Below are 19,257 nucleotides of genomic sequence, written 5' to 3'. Positions count from 1 at the left end.
CAGCAAAGAAACACAGCGCAGGAAAGCAGGCTTTTCAGCATGGGGAATGTTTCCATTCTGCTCTTGCTCAATGAGCCATTGATGCTGTTTGTAGAATACATCTACTTCTGCAACTTCTCTGTGTCATTGTAAGCAGTGTACCAAATAAACAGAAGGCCTTCATTTCACCAGCATTCCACTGCACCCCTAACCCAGTTAGCCCAAAGCATTTGCATCCAGTTTGCATACTGAAATATGATCAGCATTTGAATTAAATTCATTTGAACTTGGACTGATTCTGAGTAATATTGGTAGTTTGTTGTTTGAAATACAGATAGATAGCAGTGTGTCCTCCATGAAGGTGTGGGACTATAATTCCAGGTCATTGGTAGTTGCCAGATCCTTTCTCTGAGAGTGCGGGTGGGTTATTTAACTGTTTAATAACTCACAATGATACCAACTTCTGGTGGATTGACCGTGGTGATGGGAACATATCCTGAGGATATTGAATCCAATTATGAATTCCCACCTGGGTGGGATCAATGAGCTCAATACAGGCAAGAGGAAAAATCTTGGAGAAGATTTTAATTTTGCTGTCTGGAATATCACTTCACTTTACTATTGATTTCAATGTTTGTTGTATTGTCAAAAGTGCTGGAAGTAGGGACAGATTAAAAACATCTTGGACTGTGTTTTTATTTAAGAACTCTGGGTGTCAGTGAGATGTGCTATACGTTTTTACCGCTGGGTATTTCCCAGAATAGAATTTTTTTTTAATTTATTTCCCTGTATAGAATCATAGAATTTAGAACACTTACAATATTGTATTCAGTTGTTTGCCACATTACAGGAAAGATGTGGAGGCTTTGGAGAGGGTGCAGAATAGACTAACAGGATGCTGCCTGCATTAGAGAGTATGAGCTATAAGGAGAGGCTGGAAAAACTAGGATTGTTTTCTCTGGAGCAGCGGAGAGGCTTGATAGAAGTTTATAAAGTTATGAAATGCCTAGATTCCAAGTGTTGAAATTAATTCTACTGGAAGGTATGCATTCAAGGTGAGTCAGAAAAGTTCAAACATGATGTGAGGGGCAGATGTTTTACACAGGGATTGATAGGTGGCTGGAAAGCATTGCCAAGGTGGTGGTGGAGACAGGTATGAGAGGGGCATTTAAGGGGCTTTTCGAAAGGACATGAATAAACAAGGAATGAATGAATGTAGATCATAGACAAGCAAAAGAGATTCATTTAGTTTGATGTCATATTCGGCACAACATCATGGGCCAAAAGGCCTGTTCTGCATTCGAATTTTACAGTATAAAAGGAGAATATTTGATCCATTCTTTTTGCATTGAAGTTCATCTGCCAGGTGTCTGTCCATTTGGCCAACTTGTCAATGTCTCACCGAATTTGCTGAGCATCTTCTTCACAATTCACTATTCTCCCAACTATTATCCCACTTTCATCTTTTGATGTTTTTATGAATTAGGAAACACGGATCCATATAGAAAACAACGTGGATCTCATCTCCAATCTGAGAAATGTATATCTATACCTAGACTCTGTTTCCTCTCTTTTACCCAACTTCTAAAGGACCCATAAATCCCAAATATTTCCCATTTGTTAACATACCTGACATGTGGCAGCATGTCAAATATTTTCTGAAAGTATGCCACATCTACAGCACTACCCTCATTCAGTGTCTGTGTCACCTTGTCAACTCAATTAGTCAAATATGACCTAATGTTGACAATGCCGCATTGACTGTCTAGTATTAGCTTATTTTTCTGTAAGTATATATTTACCTTGTCCTATATTATGGTCTCTATCAGTTGTTCACTATTGATGTCAAGTTGGCAGCTCGGTAGTTTTCTGGGTTATACTTTGCCTCTTAAACAGTGGTGTCGCCTTTGAAATCCTTTAGTCCCCTGGGACTAATCCTGTGTTCAGAGATGCCTGGAAAATTTCTGTCAACAGCTGCACGATTTGCTCCCTTAACTCTCTCAGCACTCTAGGATGCGTCCCATCGAGCTGGTGACTTCTTTACCTGGAGTGCTGCCAACCATTTTAGCACCTCTCATTTATCTATCGTTATACTGTTTAATTGCTGAACATCCATGTTTTCAACAAGCCATTGTCATCACTTACACAGAAGCAAAATGTAATTTACTATTCATGTAGTACCTCTGCCATATCGTTTGCTTCAGTGAGTAGCTTAACTTGCTTGTTCCTTATGGGCACCATGTGAAAGTGAGGACTGCAGATGCTGGAGATTTGAGTCAAGACTGTGGTGCTAGAAAAGGGTTTTTGCCCAAAACCTGATTCTCCTGCTTCTTGGATACTGCCTGACCTGCTGCGCTTTTCCAGCACCATACTCACGCCCCTTATGGGCAACACTCCATCTTTCACAAATCTTATAATATTATATTTGAAGAACATTTTACTGTTTTTAGATTAGATTACTTAGTGTGGAAACAGGCCCTTCGACCCAACAAGTCCACACCGACCCGCCGAAGCGTAACCCACCCATACCCCTACATTTACCCCTTACCTAACACTACGGGCAATTTAGCATGGCCAATTCACCTGACACGCACATCTTTGGACTGTGGGAGGAAACCGGAGCACCCGGAGGAAACCCACGCAGACACAGGGAGAACGTGCAAACTCCACACAGTCAGTCGCCTGAGGCAGGAATTGAACCCAGGTCTCTGGCGCTGTGAGGCAGCAGTGCTAACCACTGTGCCACCGTGCCGCCCAACTTTGTTTTAGTGCAGTCTGCCATCTTTTCTTCATGCTTCCTCTTAGACTTCCTTACTCCAATCGCAGCCTCTCTCTTGCATTTGAGATATCTTTCTAGTTTTGATTGCAATTATTGTTCTAGTATACATCATATGCCTCACTTTTCTTCCTTATCTTCTCATGAATATCCTTAGTCATCAGGGTACTCTAGCTTTGGATATTTGGTCTTTATTTATTATGAATACGTACCTAGTTTGCGCCCTATTCATCTATGTTTTGAAATTCTACTATTTTTCATCCACTTTTATCGACCAAAATACGTTTCTAATCAACATGCCCAAATTCAATTATTAGACTCCCTAATATTTGCCTTTTTTTGGTCTGGGATCTTGAATATTATTTTTTATTGTTTTCCAACTTCATATTGAACCTTATTATGTTATAATTGCTATTTTCCAAATGCTCCCCACTCTGATGTTCTTCACTTGGCCTTCTTCATTCCCTAAGACCAGATCCAGCACAGCCCCACCCAAGGTAGGCCTGGAAATATAACATTCCAGAAAGTTCTCCTACACATATTGCAGCAATTTCCCTCCTCCCCTTCCCAGTCTACGCCAGGGTAATTAAGATTACCAACTACCATAACGCTACTTGTCCTGCAGAATTCTATAATCTGCCTACAAATGCTCTCTTCTACTTCCTTCCCTCTATTTGGAGGTCAATAAGAAATACCCAACAAGGTCACTGCTGTAGCTCACCTCCGACCACATTGATTCTAATTCTGGACGTGCATATCATTTAAGGACAGTTATGATCATTGACCAACACTGCTTCACCTCCTCCCCTTTTTACCCACCTTATTTCTACTAAAAGCCTTGGAAGGTGGGATGTTAAGTATCTGGGCCTGTTCTGGCTTGAACTATGCTTTTGTCATATCACCAAGCGCAATTTCTGCTTCCAATTCCCCAGTTTTGTTCATGATACTCTCTGCATTTACATCCTGCCCTTATCTCTTTGTTGCCCTATGGAAAGCAAGTGTTTACTGACGCCCATCAAGCTTTCCTTCACTTCCTCTTCCCCATCTTCTCCCTTGTATCCTGATTGATACTTCCAAAACTAGACTCATTAGTCAACTCATTACTCCTCCCTCACCTCTATCCAAGGCCCTAAAGGAGCCTTCCACATCCATCAAAGTTTTACCTGCACATCCACTAATATCATTTATTGTATCCGTTGCTCCCGATGTGTTCTCCTCTACATTGGGGAAACTGGGCGCCTCCTAGCAGAGCGCTTTAGGAACATCTCCGAGACACCCACACCAATCAACCACAACGCCCCGTGGCCCAACATTTCAACTCCCCCTCCCACTCTGCCGAGGACATGGAGGTCCTGGGCCTCCTTCACCGCCGCCCCCTCACCACCAGACGCCTGGAGGAAGAACGCCTCATCTTCCGCCTCGGAACACTTCAACCCCAGGGCATCAATGTGGACTTCAACAGTTTCCTCATTTCCCCTTCCCTCACCTCACCCTAGTTCCAAACTTCCAGCTCAGCACAGTCTCCATGACTTATCCGGACTTGTCCGACCTGTCTAGCTCCTTTCCCCCCTATCCACTCCACCCTCTCCCCCCTGACCTATCACCTTCTTCCTCTCCCCCACTCACCTCTAGCTTATCTCTCCACGCTTCAGGCTCACTGCCTTTATTCCTGATGAAGGGTTTTTGCCCGAAACATCGATTTCGCTGCACTTTGGATGCTGCCTGAACTGCTGTGCTCTTCCAGCACCACTAATCCGGAACCTACCTTATTAGTTTAAATCCAACCCTGCTACACTACACACTCAATCAGGAGATTTAGGTCCATTTCTGCTCAGGTATTTCTTCTCAATAGCTTTCTCCTTTCCCAAAAGTAATCCCAATGTGTCAAAAATATAAACCCTTCCAGTCTACACCATCCCACAACTCTTGCATTTACTTCCCTGATTAACTTTTGCCTCAATTGTGAAGTTCGTGGCACAGGTAGTATAGGGTGTAGGTTTGCTCACTGAGCTGTAGGTTTGATATCCAGACGTTTCATTACCTGGCTAGGTAACATCATCAATGGCGACCTCCAAGTGAAGCGAAGCTGTTGTTTCCTGCTTTCTATTTATATGTTTGTCCTGGATGGGGTTCCTGGGGTTTGTGGTGATGTCATTTCCTGTTTGTTTTCTGAGGGGTTGATAGATGATATCTAGATCTATGTGTTTGTTTATTATGGCGTTGTGGTTGGAGTGCCAGGCCTCTAGGAATTCTCTGGCATGTCTTTGCTTAGCCTGTCCCAGGTTGGATATGTTGTCCCAATCGAAATGTTTTTTTTCCCTCCGTGTGTAGGGCTACGAGGGAGAGAGGGTCATGTCTTTTTGTGGGTAGCTGGTGTTCATGTATCATGGTGGCTAACTTTCTTCCTGTTTGTCCTACGTAGGTGTTTCTGGCAGTCCTTGCATGAAATTTTGTAGACGACGTCGGTTTTGTCCATGGGATGTACTGGGTCTTTTTGTTAGTTTTTGTTTGAGAATGTTGGTGGATTTGTGTGCTACTAGGATTCCGAGGGGTCTTAGTAGTCTGGCTGTCATTTCTGAAACTTCTTTGATGTATGGTAAGGTGGTTGGGGTTTCTGGCTGTGTTTGGTCTGCTTGTCGTAGTTTGTTCTTGAGGAATCTGCGGACTGTATTTTTTGAGTATCCATTCTTCTTGAATACGTTGTATAGGTGGTTCTCCTCTGTTTTCCAAAGTTCATCTGTGCTGCAGTGTGAGGTGGCTTGTTGGAATAGTGTTCTGATACAGTTTCATTTGTGTGTGTTGGGATGGTTGCTGGCGTAGTTAAGTATTTGGTCAGTGTTTGTTGGTTTTCTGTATATGCAGGTTTGTAGTTCTCCATTGTCCTTTCTTTCGACTGTGACATCCAGGAATGCGAGTTTGTTGTTGGTTTCTTCCTCCTTGGTGAACTTTATGCCTGTGAGGGTGTTGTTGATGATGTTAATGTATCTTCTATCTTGTTTTGTTTTGTGATGACAAAGATTATCACAAAATATCTTTGTGAGATTATTGGCCTGGGAGGCCCTGCATTTCGGCCTACCCCCTAGCTCCTGAAATTGATTCTGCAAGTCCCCCAAGCTGCCCCTCCCTCTGTCGTTTTGAGTCTTAGTTTTGTGTGGAACAGAAAGCCCCTTGAACCTGTGCAAAATGGAGAATCTGTGTTTCAGCTGAAGATGTAAACAGAGAAATAGTAATGGAGTTGTCTCAACCAAATCTCAAACTGTCTTGCTGATGAGACTGTAGTGAACCACAAAAACTAATTGTTCACCCGCCTTTTGGAAATTTATCCAGCCATTCGGTTATGTTGTGAACGAGAGGCAACAGTCTACGGGGGACTCATGGCTGCAAACTAGACTGTCTATCTATTGAAATATTCAGTCACTCCTACTGCTATCTTTCGAATCTGCCTAGCAGTCCCTCTCTTTTCCCAAAGAAACCTCAGGCACTATGGTACTGTGGTTTTCCCACAAGTCATCCATCTCCCCAGTCTGTTGCTCACTAAATAGACATTGAAATTTCATTCCTTCGAACTGTATAACAGGTGTCCTGGGTTTCCTGGGCCTGTTGTCTTCTTTCTTTATATTGAAGGGTCACCCACTCACCTGCTATCTCTCCATTCTTCCTTTACCTGGTCTGACCACTCTCCAGTATGACTGTACCTTTTGTATGGTGCGCAGTGAAGAAAGTCACTGCTCCAAATCAGCCATATGTTGTTTGAGGTCTGCTACCCTCTGGCACTTTATGTCTCTAAGTCAATTCCAGAAAGTATATCTTGTGTGTTGAAAGTACATGTGGTGTGGGCTAACAATTGGACCGATTGTGAACATCTAGGATGTTTCCTACTTTTTTTTGATTACTTACAGCGTGGAAACAGGCCTTTCAGCCCACCAAGTCCACATCGACCCTCCAAAGAGCAACCCACCCAGACTTATTCCTCTGCATTTACCCCTGCACCTAACACTACGGGCAATTTAGCATGGCCAATTCACCTAACCTGAACGTTTTTGGACTGTGGGAGGAAACCGGAGCACCCGGAGGAAACCCACGCAGACACCGGGAGAATGTGCAAATTCCACACAGACAGTTGCCTGAGGCGGGAATTGAACCCAGGTCTCTGGCGCTGTGAGGCAGCAGTGCTAACCACTGTGTCATCATGCCACCATACATTGTCAGCTCCTCACTGCGATACGGTTTGAGCTAACACACCATCCAGCTTTCTCATTGAGATTTTTCTGCTTCTGTTTGACCTGGATGAAAATGTGACCACAATATCTGCAGAGAATCTAAATAATTTGAAAGAGGAAGCTATTATGGCGATGTGTAATTTCTGTTACAAAACGTTCACAGTCATTGCCATTTTGTTTCTCAAACTTCAATAATTCCTAACAAGAAAATCTTCATTTCATCCATTTGAGCCCAGGATGTAGGCTGATGGACCAGTGCAGAATGGACAGAGCATAGTGTTGGAGAGGCAGTCTTTCAGATGAGACTTAAACCGTGTCAACTCTGTCACCTGAGTGAAAAACTATGTGGCATCATTTCAACGAATAGTGAAACGTACCTGCACTTCACAAATGCTTAGTTGGTTTAAAAGCACTTTGGGACATCCTGATATTGTGTAAGGCATTACAAAAACGCAGTAATATTTCTCCATTGCTCATAATTGCATCGAAAAGGTGGGCAACTATCTATCCTTTCAGTTCATATACCTAAAAGGCTTACAGTCTCATCAGCAAGGCAGTTTGAGATTTTGTTGAGTCTACTCCATTACTATTTCTCTGTTTATACTTCAGCTGAAACACAGATTCTCTGTTTTGCACAGGTTTATGGGGCGCTCTGTACCATACAAATGGGGCACTGCACCTTGGGCAGACACTGGGTGGGTGCACAGGTGCTCTGAGTGCTTCTGCTTATCTTCATATTCTTGCGTTAGGGATGGAGAAATAGACTTGGAGTTGGTACTCCTGGTCACTGTCCAGGAGCCCGGGTGGAACGTGCAAATGCTCTCACGAGACTAACAAGGTTGATAGTTGTTGAAGTTTTTGTGAAATGTGACTGTTCTCTCTTGCATTGAAGGATGACTATTGAGATGAAGTTGTGAGCACTGACCATTCCCAAGCTTCTCTCCAGAGTAGCCATTTGGAGAAGGGGAGCTCCCATGCTTCGCAAACTTTGTCCCAAGGAATGAAAACTGAAACATGTTATTATGTGTTGAGGATTACACCATGTTTAGAAACTAATCTATGGCATTGTACACAGAGTGCTGGCTGAAGGCTCTAACTCTGGGTCCTGTGTTGGTTCAGACTTAGACACTCAACACAGACACCAGACCTATATTAAAGACTCACATGCTCTCCAAACTTTTATGTGGAATTTCACTATTCCAAATTCCTTTATTTATCACAAAAGGTCTGCTTGCTTGTAGGTACAATCCGTCACCAATGGTAACACATTGACCTGACAGTCATTGTATCCAGTTAGGCAAATAATAAGTGTGACAGAATGGTTCATGATCAGTTACATTTTTCAGATTAAAGGCAATTCCCTGAAATTAGGTCCTCCACTTTGGCTTGCCCATCACATACTTAGAAATAATCAAGTGACAGGCAGGATTAGCAAATGACAGAGGCCGAGAAGAGAATTGATTTATTGAACCTAAATGCTTTGTCCTGAACTTTAGAGGTGGGGAGATGATATTCAAAGAAAATGGGTTTAATCGAGCCACTTCATGGAGCAGATCGGGGTAGGTAGAGAGCAGTAAATGTAGTGACACGTAAAAGAGAAATAGTGGGATATTTGAGGGAGCGAGACATTGAAGGGCACCGGAAGTTGTATTATTCGCATCTTTCCATTCCTGAATGTTCCCATGTTGGAGATGGTGAGTTATATCTTTAATGTGTACGGTATTGCTGATCACCATCCACTAGCCCTACCAAATGGTTTGTGGTAAATGAGAGTCAGACTAGTATGGCCCCTCATGATGAAGAGGTGTTGAGACGCCTTGCCTGAATCACATTTGTAGCTGGTGGTCGGTGATTTCTGGTATAGGCCATTAAAAGCCAAGGAGTGAGAAAGAAAGAGAGATGAGCAGAAAGATTTTGAGGGATATGCTGAAAGAATTTAATGTTCTTGCTGCCCACAGAACTCTGTCCAAATGTTGTGAACCAGCGCCAAGTGGCTACCATCAAATACCTCTTGTATAAACGCTTTATAGAGGTAAGTCCTTGTTGTGCATGCTATGGATTGGCTGAAGGGTCGGTGTCCAGAATCTCCATCCAGAATTGTTCAGCTCTGAGCTGAACAATTGTGCAGACAGTTCTGATAATGACAGCAGCCCCCCTCCATAAGCAATTAATTGGGCTTCCACTCCACCCGCTGTCTGGCTCTGTCTAGCTTCTAGAGACAGAAAAAACTACAGATGCTGGGATCCAAAGTAGACAGGCAGGAGGCTGGAAGAACACAGCAAACCAGGCAACATCAGGAGGTGCAGAAGTTGACTTTTGGGTGTAACTCTTCTTCAATCCTCTCTAGCTTCTGCCCTTTTTCCTACATGCTGAAGTTTAATGTTCCTCTGTTTCTCCTAAATCCTGAACTCTGCAGTCACATGATTGCGTGGCTTTTTCTGAGACCGTACACATTGGTTAGATTTATTTGGCTGTAGTGCCCTTATTGCCTTTCCCCAGTGTGCATGGTTTACAAAAGCAGCAGGAACCCTGCTTCATTTCACTCTCCTTATCTAATTTAACCAAACTGTCTTATTGGAATCAGCAATGCGATGGATTGACAGCTTCTGTTTGCCTTATACAACCACATCTCCCTTTGTACAACCAGTGATGACTTTGCCCACAGCCCATTTGGGAATCTTATAGTGGAACTTTGTTCGCTCTTATGGTGACAATGGATGTCGTGGGATTAATAGTAGTGCGACTGTGAACTGGGGATCCAGGGCAGTGTGGAGGGAGGCAGCGGTCCATGTGTTGTCTTCTCTAACATTGTGTTCTTCTTCTTCTTCACAGAGAAGTATGAGCGAAGAGAACTGGTCAGAACACATTGAGGTTTGTCTCTGTCTTCAGTGGATTTTCCCATTGGATCTTGTACAGCTCTCAATTATTTTGACAACAGATATCAGATAGGCATTGGTCTAGTGTGGTGGAGTTTATTATATTGAGCCAGTCTGATGCAATGACAGTGGAAGATTTACATTGTTGAATTGTCCCATTTGTTAAACAAATTGTTAACGATTGTTAAAGCCTCCAGCCTCACAAACCACCAATTATTAAATTGTTCGATTGTTGAGCGTCACAGTGATCGTGTTAACAGCAGGAGAAGTGAAGAATTTCTGAAATGTGTTCAGAAATATTTTCTCATTTTGTGTGTTCCTGGCCAAGGTAGATGGAGGCATTGTTGGATTAAGTCTGGGGGAATGAAATGGGTCAGGAAGAGAATGTCGCAGTTGGGAAATGTTTTGGTAATAGTGACCTTAGCATTAATTATTTATTGAGAGAAATCTGGAAAAGAAACACTGATTTCAGTGAAATGAGGAGGCATCTCAGATGAGTTGCAGACAAGAACAGGCAAGTGGGAATATAGAGGAGAAATAGGCATCCTTTAAAGACCATTTAAGAGAAGAACACAAGTTTCTGGAGAAACATATGTTTGCAGAGAGAAACAGAGTAAACATTTTAGCCCAATATAACAATTTCAGAGCACCAGCTTTTCTTAAAGAGCACCTGTTTGGATACAGTCTGGATGTACAAGGGGCAAAGGGAGAGGCAAGCAATGTTTGAATTTCGAGATAATGAAAGAGGTAGAAAATGGGGTGGCAGATATCATCGTAATAATAAAACCTTGCAGCTCTCTCCCTAACAACAGTCTGGGTGCACCTATGCCACAAGGGCTACAGCAATTCAACTGAGACACTCTCAGCCCAAAGGCCAGGTCAATTTGGGTGGCACGGTGGCACAGTGGTTAGCACTGCTGCCTCACAGCGCCAGAGACCCGGGTTCAATTCCCACCTCAGGTGACTGACTGTGTGGAGTTTGCACATTCTCTCAGTGTCTGCGTGGGTTTCCTCCGGGTGTTCCGGTTTCCTCCCACGCTCCAAAAATGTGCAGGTCAGGTGAATTGGCCATGCTAAATTGCCCGTAGTGTTAGGTGCAGGGGTAAATGTAGAGGAATGGGTCTGGGTGGGTTGCACTTCGGACTTGATGGGCCGAAGGGCCTGTTTCCACACTGTAAGTAATCTAAAAATCTAAAAAAGTACGAAATGCGCAGGAAGGGAGTTGTGAAAGGACAAGGAGACAATCTAAGAATAGCTTGGAATCTGTGAGAAACAGAATTCACAGATTTATTTTAGGTATGTGAACAAGAAAAGCCTTGTTGGACGGCCAATGTGACTGTTTGGAGACCAAAATGAAGAAGTCTTGACTGAGGTATTAACTGATATTTTACATCTATTGTAAAGAAGTTTGCTTAAGCTTTGAGAAACGTAGCGGTTGCTGGGTTACAGGATGAGGGGTGGAGACATGAGGAAAGCTGGCAGGTAAGTCATTGGGCCCGGGTGGGATTAGATTAGATTACTTACAGTGTGGAAACAGGCCCTTCGGCCCAACCAGTCCACACCGACCCGCCGAAGCGCAACCCACCCATACCCCTACCCCTACATATATCCCTTACCTAACACTATGGGCAATTTAGCATGGCCAATTCACCTGAACCGCACATCTTTGGACTGTGGGAGGAAACCGGAGCACCCGGAGGAAACCCACGCAGACACGGGGAGAATGTGCAAACACCACACAGTCAGTCGCCTGAGGTGGGAATTGAACCCAGGTCCCTGGCGCTGTGAGGCAGCAGCGCTAACCACTGTGCCACCGTGCCGCCCTAGATGTTCCCTAGATTTTGTTTGTGGGAAGGCAAGGTAAATAGTGTAGAGATATTAGTTACAGTTTTCCAAATTACCTTAAATGCAAAAGGAGTGTCTTATGTAGTGCAGCCTCGTTCAAAAGGGTAGAAGGATAATCTGGTGTTTACAGGCTACCTCAATATCAATGATAAGGAAAGTTTTAGGAAAAATTATAGAGCCAGAAGAAAAGTTACGGCATGGAAAGAGACTATTCAGTCCATTGTGTCTGGTTAGACGAGCTCCTCGTTCTAATCCCACCTTCCAGCACCTGCCCTGCAGTCTTGCAGGTTACAGCACTTCAGGTGTAGATCTAGTTACACTTTAAAAACGTTGATGTCTCCACCTCAACCACCAAAAAGAGCAGTGAATTCAGACAGCAGCCACCCTCTGAACAAAAATGTTTATTTCCTCTTGTCCCCTTTAATCATTCTGAAGTGATGTGGGGGAACAATACCAGACACATGGAAAATATGGATTAAAAGGAAAAACATTGTAGATTTATTAGGCACAAGAATGAAATTCATGAGGAAGTGGTGGGTGTGGGTACAATTGCAATGTTTAAAAGACATTTGGATAAGTTCATGAATAGGCAAGGTTTGAAGGGATATGGGCCAGGAGCAGGCAGGTGGGACCGGTTTAGTTTGGGATTATGTTTGGCATGGGCTGGTTGGACCAAAGGGTTTGTTTCCATGTATGACTATGACTCTGACTTTAAGTTGTGTTTGATTAACCTGTTTGAGTTTTCTGATGAGTTAATAAAGAAGATTGATATGATGATAGTGTGTGAACACAAAAGTACCATTAGACATTTTGACAAGATTGAAACGTATGGGATAAAATTGGCTGAAGCACATAGATATAAAATTGGTAAAGGGATAGAAAACACAGTGTTGAATGGCTGTTTTTCAGACTGAAAGGAGATCTACAATAGCATTTCCAAAGCGCAATATTGTGACTACAGATGGTTTTATTAAACATTGGATTTTGTAGGGTGCAGGATGCACAATCAAAACTTGAGAACAAAACTGGAACTGCAGTAAATCTTCATCTCCTTTTGTGTGGAGGTATTATGGCTAGACTATTAATGCAGAGACCCAGATAATGTTCTGAGCATCCCACTTTGAATCCAGTCATGGCAAATGATGGAATTTGAATTCATTAAAAATCTGGAATTGAGAGATTAATGAAATATCTTTTAGAGAAGGAAAATGTCGTTTTTGCCTGGACCAACAGCAATGTGGTTAATTCTTAACTGCCATCTGGACATTAAATGCTGACCTAGCCAATAATGCTCAGATTCCGTGAATAGAACAAAATTCCTGCTGTGCTGAAAGAGACCATTCAGCCCATTGAAACTATATTGACTCTTCAAAGAGCATCCTGTCCAGATTAACTCCCCTAGCCTATCCCCGTAACTCCGTATTTACTCTGGCTAATCCCGGCCAATCCACATAACCATGTTTATTTTGGACTGTGGGAGGAAACCAGTGCACACAGAGGTAACTCACGTAGATACTGGGAAAACGTGCGAAACACCGTACACACAGTCATCAGATGTTGGAATTGAATCTGGAACCCTATGAGGCAGCAGTGTTAACCACTGTGCCAATGTGCTGCTCAACTGAAGACAAGCAATCAGAGCGTATTTTGGATTTGAATCCAGGACTTCATACAAGTCTACAATGTACAATCCCTAAAGTGAGAGTCATACCCACAGACCAATGAGCAACTAAGTGAATGAATGAAAATAAGTAGGAATGTCAATGCCTTCATAGGGATACAAACAAATTGAGTAAGTGGATGAATACTTGACCGATAAAATTCACTACAGGAAAATGTGTGATGATATATATTAGAAGGGCAAATGAGCAGCATTCTGAAATAGTCTGGATGTGGAGGTGTTTGTTCATGAGTCTTTGAAATTGAGCTGCCAGTCCTGAACCACATCTCTGGAGTTACAATGATTTCCCCGTCTCATGTTCCTTACCATGTCCTGAATTCATTTGTCCTCCCTGTTAGGCCTCTTCCATTAAAATAAATGCAGTGTAATTTATCAGTCCTACTTCATTCTCTGCTTTGTTCCTGCATGCCCTGATTGTTTGACTTGCTCCTTTTCCCAATTGTACTTGACTCAGATCAATCTCTTTCCTCACTAACTCCCTGGGTGCCCTGAGAGTATTTTTAATCAATTTCAAAGACAAGGCAAGAAAAGAGAAATATCCAATTAACCTTGACAGATTTTAAATAAGGTATTTTTCCCAGTCTGCATGGATGCTGTCTGACCTTTGAAGTATTTTCTGTTTTATTTCCCACATCCACAGTATTCTGCTACAAAGGTGACAGGACACATTAATATAATGATTAATAAAGAAACAGGTTATAAGGCTTTATAAAAGGAGACATAGATTGAAAAGGTTATTCTAAATTTGTTAGTTCATGTTCAATTCTGGATGCTCCACTTCAAAATAATGCGAAAGCTTTGGTAAAGGTACAGGGAAAAAAAAGAGACTTTTAACTGGAACAGGCGTGTGGATAGATCAGAGATGCAGTCATTGTTCTCTTTAAAGTGAAGGGGATTAAAGGAGATTTGGTGGAGATTTAAAATTGTGAATTTATAAAGGTAATAAAGAGAAACTGCCCAATGATTGAGAAATTGTGAAATAAAATGGAATATTGACAAAAATACCAGAGATTAGGAGGAGGGAATTGAGTGTGAGACATTCAGAATATATTCAAACAGGGTAGTATGAAGTAAAAAGAGTTTGTAATTGTATGGAAAGATATACAAAAAAGAGGTGTCATAGTTGGTGACTTTAACTTCCTCAATATTGACTGGGACACCCTTAGAGCAAGAGGCTTAGATGAGCCGATTTTGTTCAGTGCATCCAAGAGGGTTTCATGAACCTGTATGTGGATAATCCAGATACAAGAGGGCCCACACCGGGCCTTGTATTGGCTAATGAACTTTCAGTGGGCGAGCATTTTGGAAACAGTAATCACAACACCTTAAATTTTAAGATATCTATGAAAAAGGATAAGTCAGGACCTTGCTGGAAGGTACTAAATTGGAGAAAGGCAAATTATGTTAGCATTAGGCAGGAGCTAGGGAGTGTTAATTGGGAGGAGCTGTTATCAGGCAAGTCCACATTTGACATTGAATTGATTAAAAACCTGTTGATGAGAGTTCAAGATTGGTATGTTCCAGTAAGGAGGAAGGACAAGATGGCAAACTCTTGGATAACAAGGGAGGTTGTAAATTTGGTCAAAAGGAAGAAAGAAGCATACGTAAGGTTTAGGAAGCTAAAATTGGAACGAACCCATGAGGAATATAAAGAAAGAAGGAAAGAACTCAAGCACAGGATTAGGAGAGCAAGAAGGGACCATGAAATGACCTTGGCAAGTCGGGTTAAAGAGAATCCCAAGGCATTCTGTACATGTATTAAAAACAAGACAATAACTAGGGAGAAGGTAAGACTATGCAAGGATAAAGGAGAGAACTTGTGCTTGGAGGCCAAGGCTGTGGGTAAGATTTTTACCGAGTACTTTGCATTGATATTCACCCAAGCGAAGGAGATGGAGGATAGTGAGATTTGTCTGGGGCAGGCTAATATGCTAAGGCATTTTCAGATCAAGAAAGAAGTTGTGTTGGATCTCTTAAGGTGGATAAGATCCCAGGGTCTGATTGTATCTATATCAGGTTATTGAGAGAGGTAAGAGAGGAGATTGCTGAGGCCTTGACCAAGGTCTGTGTATCCTTGCTAGCTGCTGGAGAGGTCCTGGAGGACTGGCCAGCAATCAGTGTTGTTGCTGTGTTCAAGAGGGAAATAGGGATAATCCAGGAAACTGTATACTGGTGGGTCTCTTAGCTGTGATTGGGAAGCAATTGGCGAGAATTCTTGTGGCTAGGATTTATGTGCATTTGGAAAAGCATGGCCTAATTGGGGATGGCTTTGTGCAGGGCACGTCATGTGTTACCAACTTGATTGAATTTTTCAAGATGGTGATCGAGCAGTGGAAGTTGTTTACATAGATTTTAATATGGCTTTCGACAAGTTCCCTTGTGATAGACTCATCCAGAATATTAAGATGCAGGGGATCCACAGATTAGCTGCAAGTAATCAGAATTGGCTTACTTATAGAAGACAGAGGGTAGTGGTGGAAGGGTGTTTCTCAGGCTGGCAGTCTATGACTAGTAGTATTCCTATGGATTCAAACTGGGACCTCTGCTGTTTGTTATATATGTATAAATTACATGGATGAAAATGTAGATGGATGGGTTAGTAAGTTTACAGACAATACAAAGATCAATGGATATGTGGATAGTGTAGAAGGTTGTCAAAGGATACAGCGGGATACAGATTAGTTGCAGATATGGGCGGACAAATGGAAGGTGGAATTTAATACGGGTAACTGTGAGGTGCTGGACTTTGGGAGATCAAATGTTCAGGCAAAGTATGTAGTTAAAGGCAGAACCCTGAATAGCATTGATGTGCTGAGGGATCTTGGGGTTCAAGTCCATAACTTCTTGAATGTGGCAATTGAAGTAGATAAGATGGTAAAGAAGATGTATGACATGCTTGACTTTTATGGTTCGCTAATTGAGTACAACAGTCAGCAAGTCCTGTTGCAGCTTCATAAGACTTTGGTTTGGCCACATTTAGAGTATTGCATTCAGTTCTGTTCATCACATTCCAGGAAGATGTAGAGGCTTTGGAGAAGGTGAAGAAAAGGTTTACCAGGATGCAGCCTGGATTAGAGGGTGTGAGCTAGAAGGAGAGGCTAGAAAAACTCAGATTGTTTTCTTGGAATGGCAGAGGTTGGGAGAGACTTGATAGGGTTAATGGTTAGAACCTTTTTCCCAGAGTTGAAATGTCTAAAAGTAGGGGGCATACATTTAAGGTGAGAGGGGGAAAGTTCAAAGGAGATGTGAGGGGCAAGCTTTTTATATAGATTAGGATTCTGGAACACATTGCCAGGAGTGGTGATGTAGGCAGATACAATAGGGGCGTTTAAACAACTTTTAGATAAGATGAATATGGAGGGATGTGGACCAAATGCCAGAAGAGATTAGTTAATTTGGTATCATGTTCGGGCTGAAAAGTCTGTTCTTGTGCTGTACAGTTCTATGCTCTAATTCCTTTAAATGGAGCGTTCCTTGAGGGCTCAAAGATTTTTTTTTAGATTAGACTTAGTGTGGAAACAGGCCCTTCGGCCCAACAAGTCCACACCGACCCGCCGAAGCGCAACCCACCCATACCCCTACATTTACCCCTTACCTAACACTATGGGCAATTTAGCATGGCCAATTCACCTGACCCGCACATCTTTGTGACTGTGGGAGGAAACCGGAGCACCCGGAGGAAACCCACGCAGACACGGGGAGAACGTGCAAACTCCACACAGTCAGTCGCCTGAGTCGGGAAATGAACCCGGGTCTACAGGCGCTGTGAGGCAGCAGTGCTAACCACTGTGCCACCGTGCCGCCCATTTGTAGCAATATGCAGAAAGAAAGGGACAGAGAGAGTGGGACCAACTGCATTGCTCCGTGGAACAGCCAGCAGTCTTGAAACATTCTTTAATTCCATGAAATATTGACCATCTCAAGTTGTCTAAGACAATAAGATTCATGCTCAATGCTTACATAATCTGTATGCTTTTGGCACCCTGCGTTAATATCGTGTTTATGTTCCTCAGGTGTAACATTGTTGGTGATATTAATGTTTTTAAGAACACCTTGAATCAATTCCCTTCCTTTAAAAAAATTGCATGTTAGATGTGTGCCCAAGACATGGAGTGAGTTGCTGAGGTCTCTCTGATAACAGGTTCTTGCTCTGTGTGCACTGCTGTACGAGCTTTGACCATATATAAATATTTCTCTTTCAGGCTGTAGTGGGATATAAACCGCAGCTTCGGCTGCAGTTTTTGACCTTACTGGAAAGACACACAGATATGGACACAGTTGCGAGCTGGGCCCTGAGGCTCTGTGTGCCACGAGAAAAATTACCATATTACATCGCTGAACGACTGGAGAAAGTCAAAGCGTAAGCTTCAACCCAATTGATCCATACTTGATATAACTTTAAACTTATAACAGGCGTGCACCTCCTGTTTCTCTCATTTTCTTCATTTCAGAGAGTCTATTACAGAGCCTGTCATGATTTTCCATTATTTAGTTTGCAAGCACCGGCTTACTCCCTTAGCTGTCAGCTCAGGGTCATGTAGTGAGAAAACTAATGGAGGCCATAAAATAAGATTAAAATATATGTAAACGTAGAGGGACCTGTGCAGGGGAGCTCACAGCATTGGAGCAGCTAAGTGCATAGTTTTTAAATGTAACCTTGTAAAAGTGAGTAGAGTGAGTTCTTTTTAACAAGATGTTTTATTGAGATCTGTTTCTTGATTAAATTTTAAAAATATAAAACATAGGTACTAAGTTAGCTTGGAGCAGTTTTTTTTAGAACAGTAAAACTGTGCTATTTTCTGGGTCTATAGATTGATAAAGTGTTGTCACCTTCAGCAGAATGATGTATTCTTCCTGTCGAATGTGGGAGATTAGGGAGAGTTTCCATGTCACTAATGATTATATCTGCAGTAAATGTGTTTGGTAGCAAATCCTATCAGATCACATGGATTGTTTGGAGTGGCAGTTCAAGGCAGCGAAGAATTTACAGGAGCTAGGGGGTGTGATGGATGGCAATTATAGGTAGGGAGAAAAGCCGCAGATAGTGTCAGGTAGACGGATTACCTCCAGCAAAGGTAGGAGATGGAGGTTGGTAGTATAGTAGTCTCCTGTGGCTAGCCCCATCACAAATAAGAAAGCTATTTTGGAAAACTTAGGGATTGATGGACTCTCAGGGCACCCAGGGAGTTAGTAAGGAAAGAGATTGATCTGAGACAAGTACAATTGGGAAAAGGAGCAAGTCAAACAATCAGGGCATGCAGGAACAAAGCAGAGAATGAAGTAGGACTGATAAATTACACTGCATTTATTTTAATGGAAGAGGCCTAACAGGGAGGACAAATGAATTCAGGACATGGTAAGGAACATGAGACGGGGAAATCATTGTAACTACAGAGATGTGGTTCAGGGATGGACAGGACTGGCAGCTTAATGTTGCAGGATACAAACACTACAGGAAGGATAGAAAGGGGAGCAAGAGAGAAGGGGAGTGGCATTTTTGATAAGGTATAACATTATGGCAGTCTTGGGAGGATATTCCTGGGAATACATCCAACCAAGTTATTTAGGTGGAACTGAGAAATAAGAAAGGGATGATCACCTTATTCTGATTGTACGATAGACTCCCCAATAATGAGTGGGTAATTGAGAAATAAATTTGTAAGGAGGTGTCAATTATTTGTAGGAATAATAGGGTGTTTATGGTAGGGGATTTTAACTTTGCTAACATAGACTGAGACTGCCATAGTATTAAGGGTTTAGATGGAGAGGAATTTGTTAAGTATGCTCAAGAAAAATGTATAATTTCAGTATGTGGATGTACCTACTGGAGAAGATGCAAAATTTGACCTAGTCTCAAGAAATAAGGGAGGGTAGGTGACC

The 19,257-nt window shown here is 42.4% G+C and overlaps 1 protein-coding gene across 13 annotated transcripts in view; it reads left to right on the top strand.

Moving 5' to 3' along the window:
• exd3 (exonuclease 3'-5' domain containing 3) overlaps positions 1–19,257 on the top strand; it is a 390,852-nt gene that overhangs the window by 137,412 nt on the left and 234,183 nt on the right. For all 13 annotated transcript variants that reach the window (XM_060841203.1, XM_060841204.1, XM_060841205.1 and 10 more), the window contains 3 exons: positions 8,934–9,007; positions 9,808–9,846; positions 17,580–17,737. In XM_060841203.1, the coding sequence (XP_060697186.1) occupies positions 8,934–9,007; positions 9,808–9,846; positions 17,580–17,737 (271 nt within the window). The remainder of the gene's footprint in view (positions 1–8,933; positions 9,008–9,807; positions 9,847–17,579; positions 17,738–19,257) is intronic.

The sequence above is a fragment of the Hemiscyllium ocellatum genome, chromosome 21 (assembly GCF_020745735.1).
Source record: "Hemiscyllium ocellatum isolate sHemOce1 chromosome 21, sHemOce1.pat.X.cur, whole genome shotgun sequence".
Classification (NCBI taxonomy): domain Eukaryota; kingdom Metazoa; phylum Chordata; class Chondrichthyes; order Orectolobiformes; family Hemiscylliidae; genus Hemiscyllium; species Hemiscyllium ocellatum.
The sequence above is the reverse complement of the archived record's forward strand: the minus strand, read 5'-3'. Positions and strand labels throughout refer to the sequence as shown.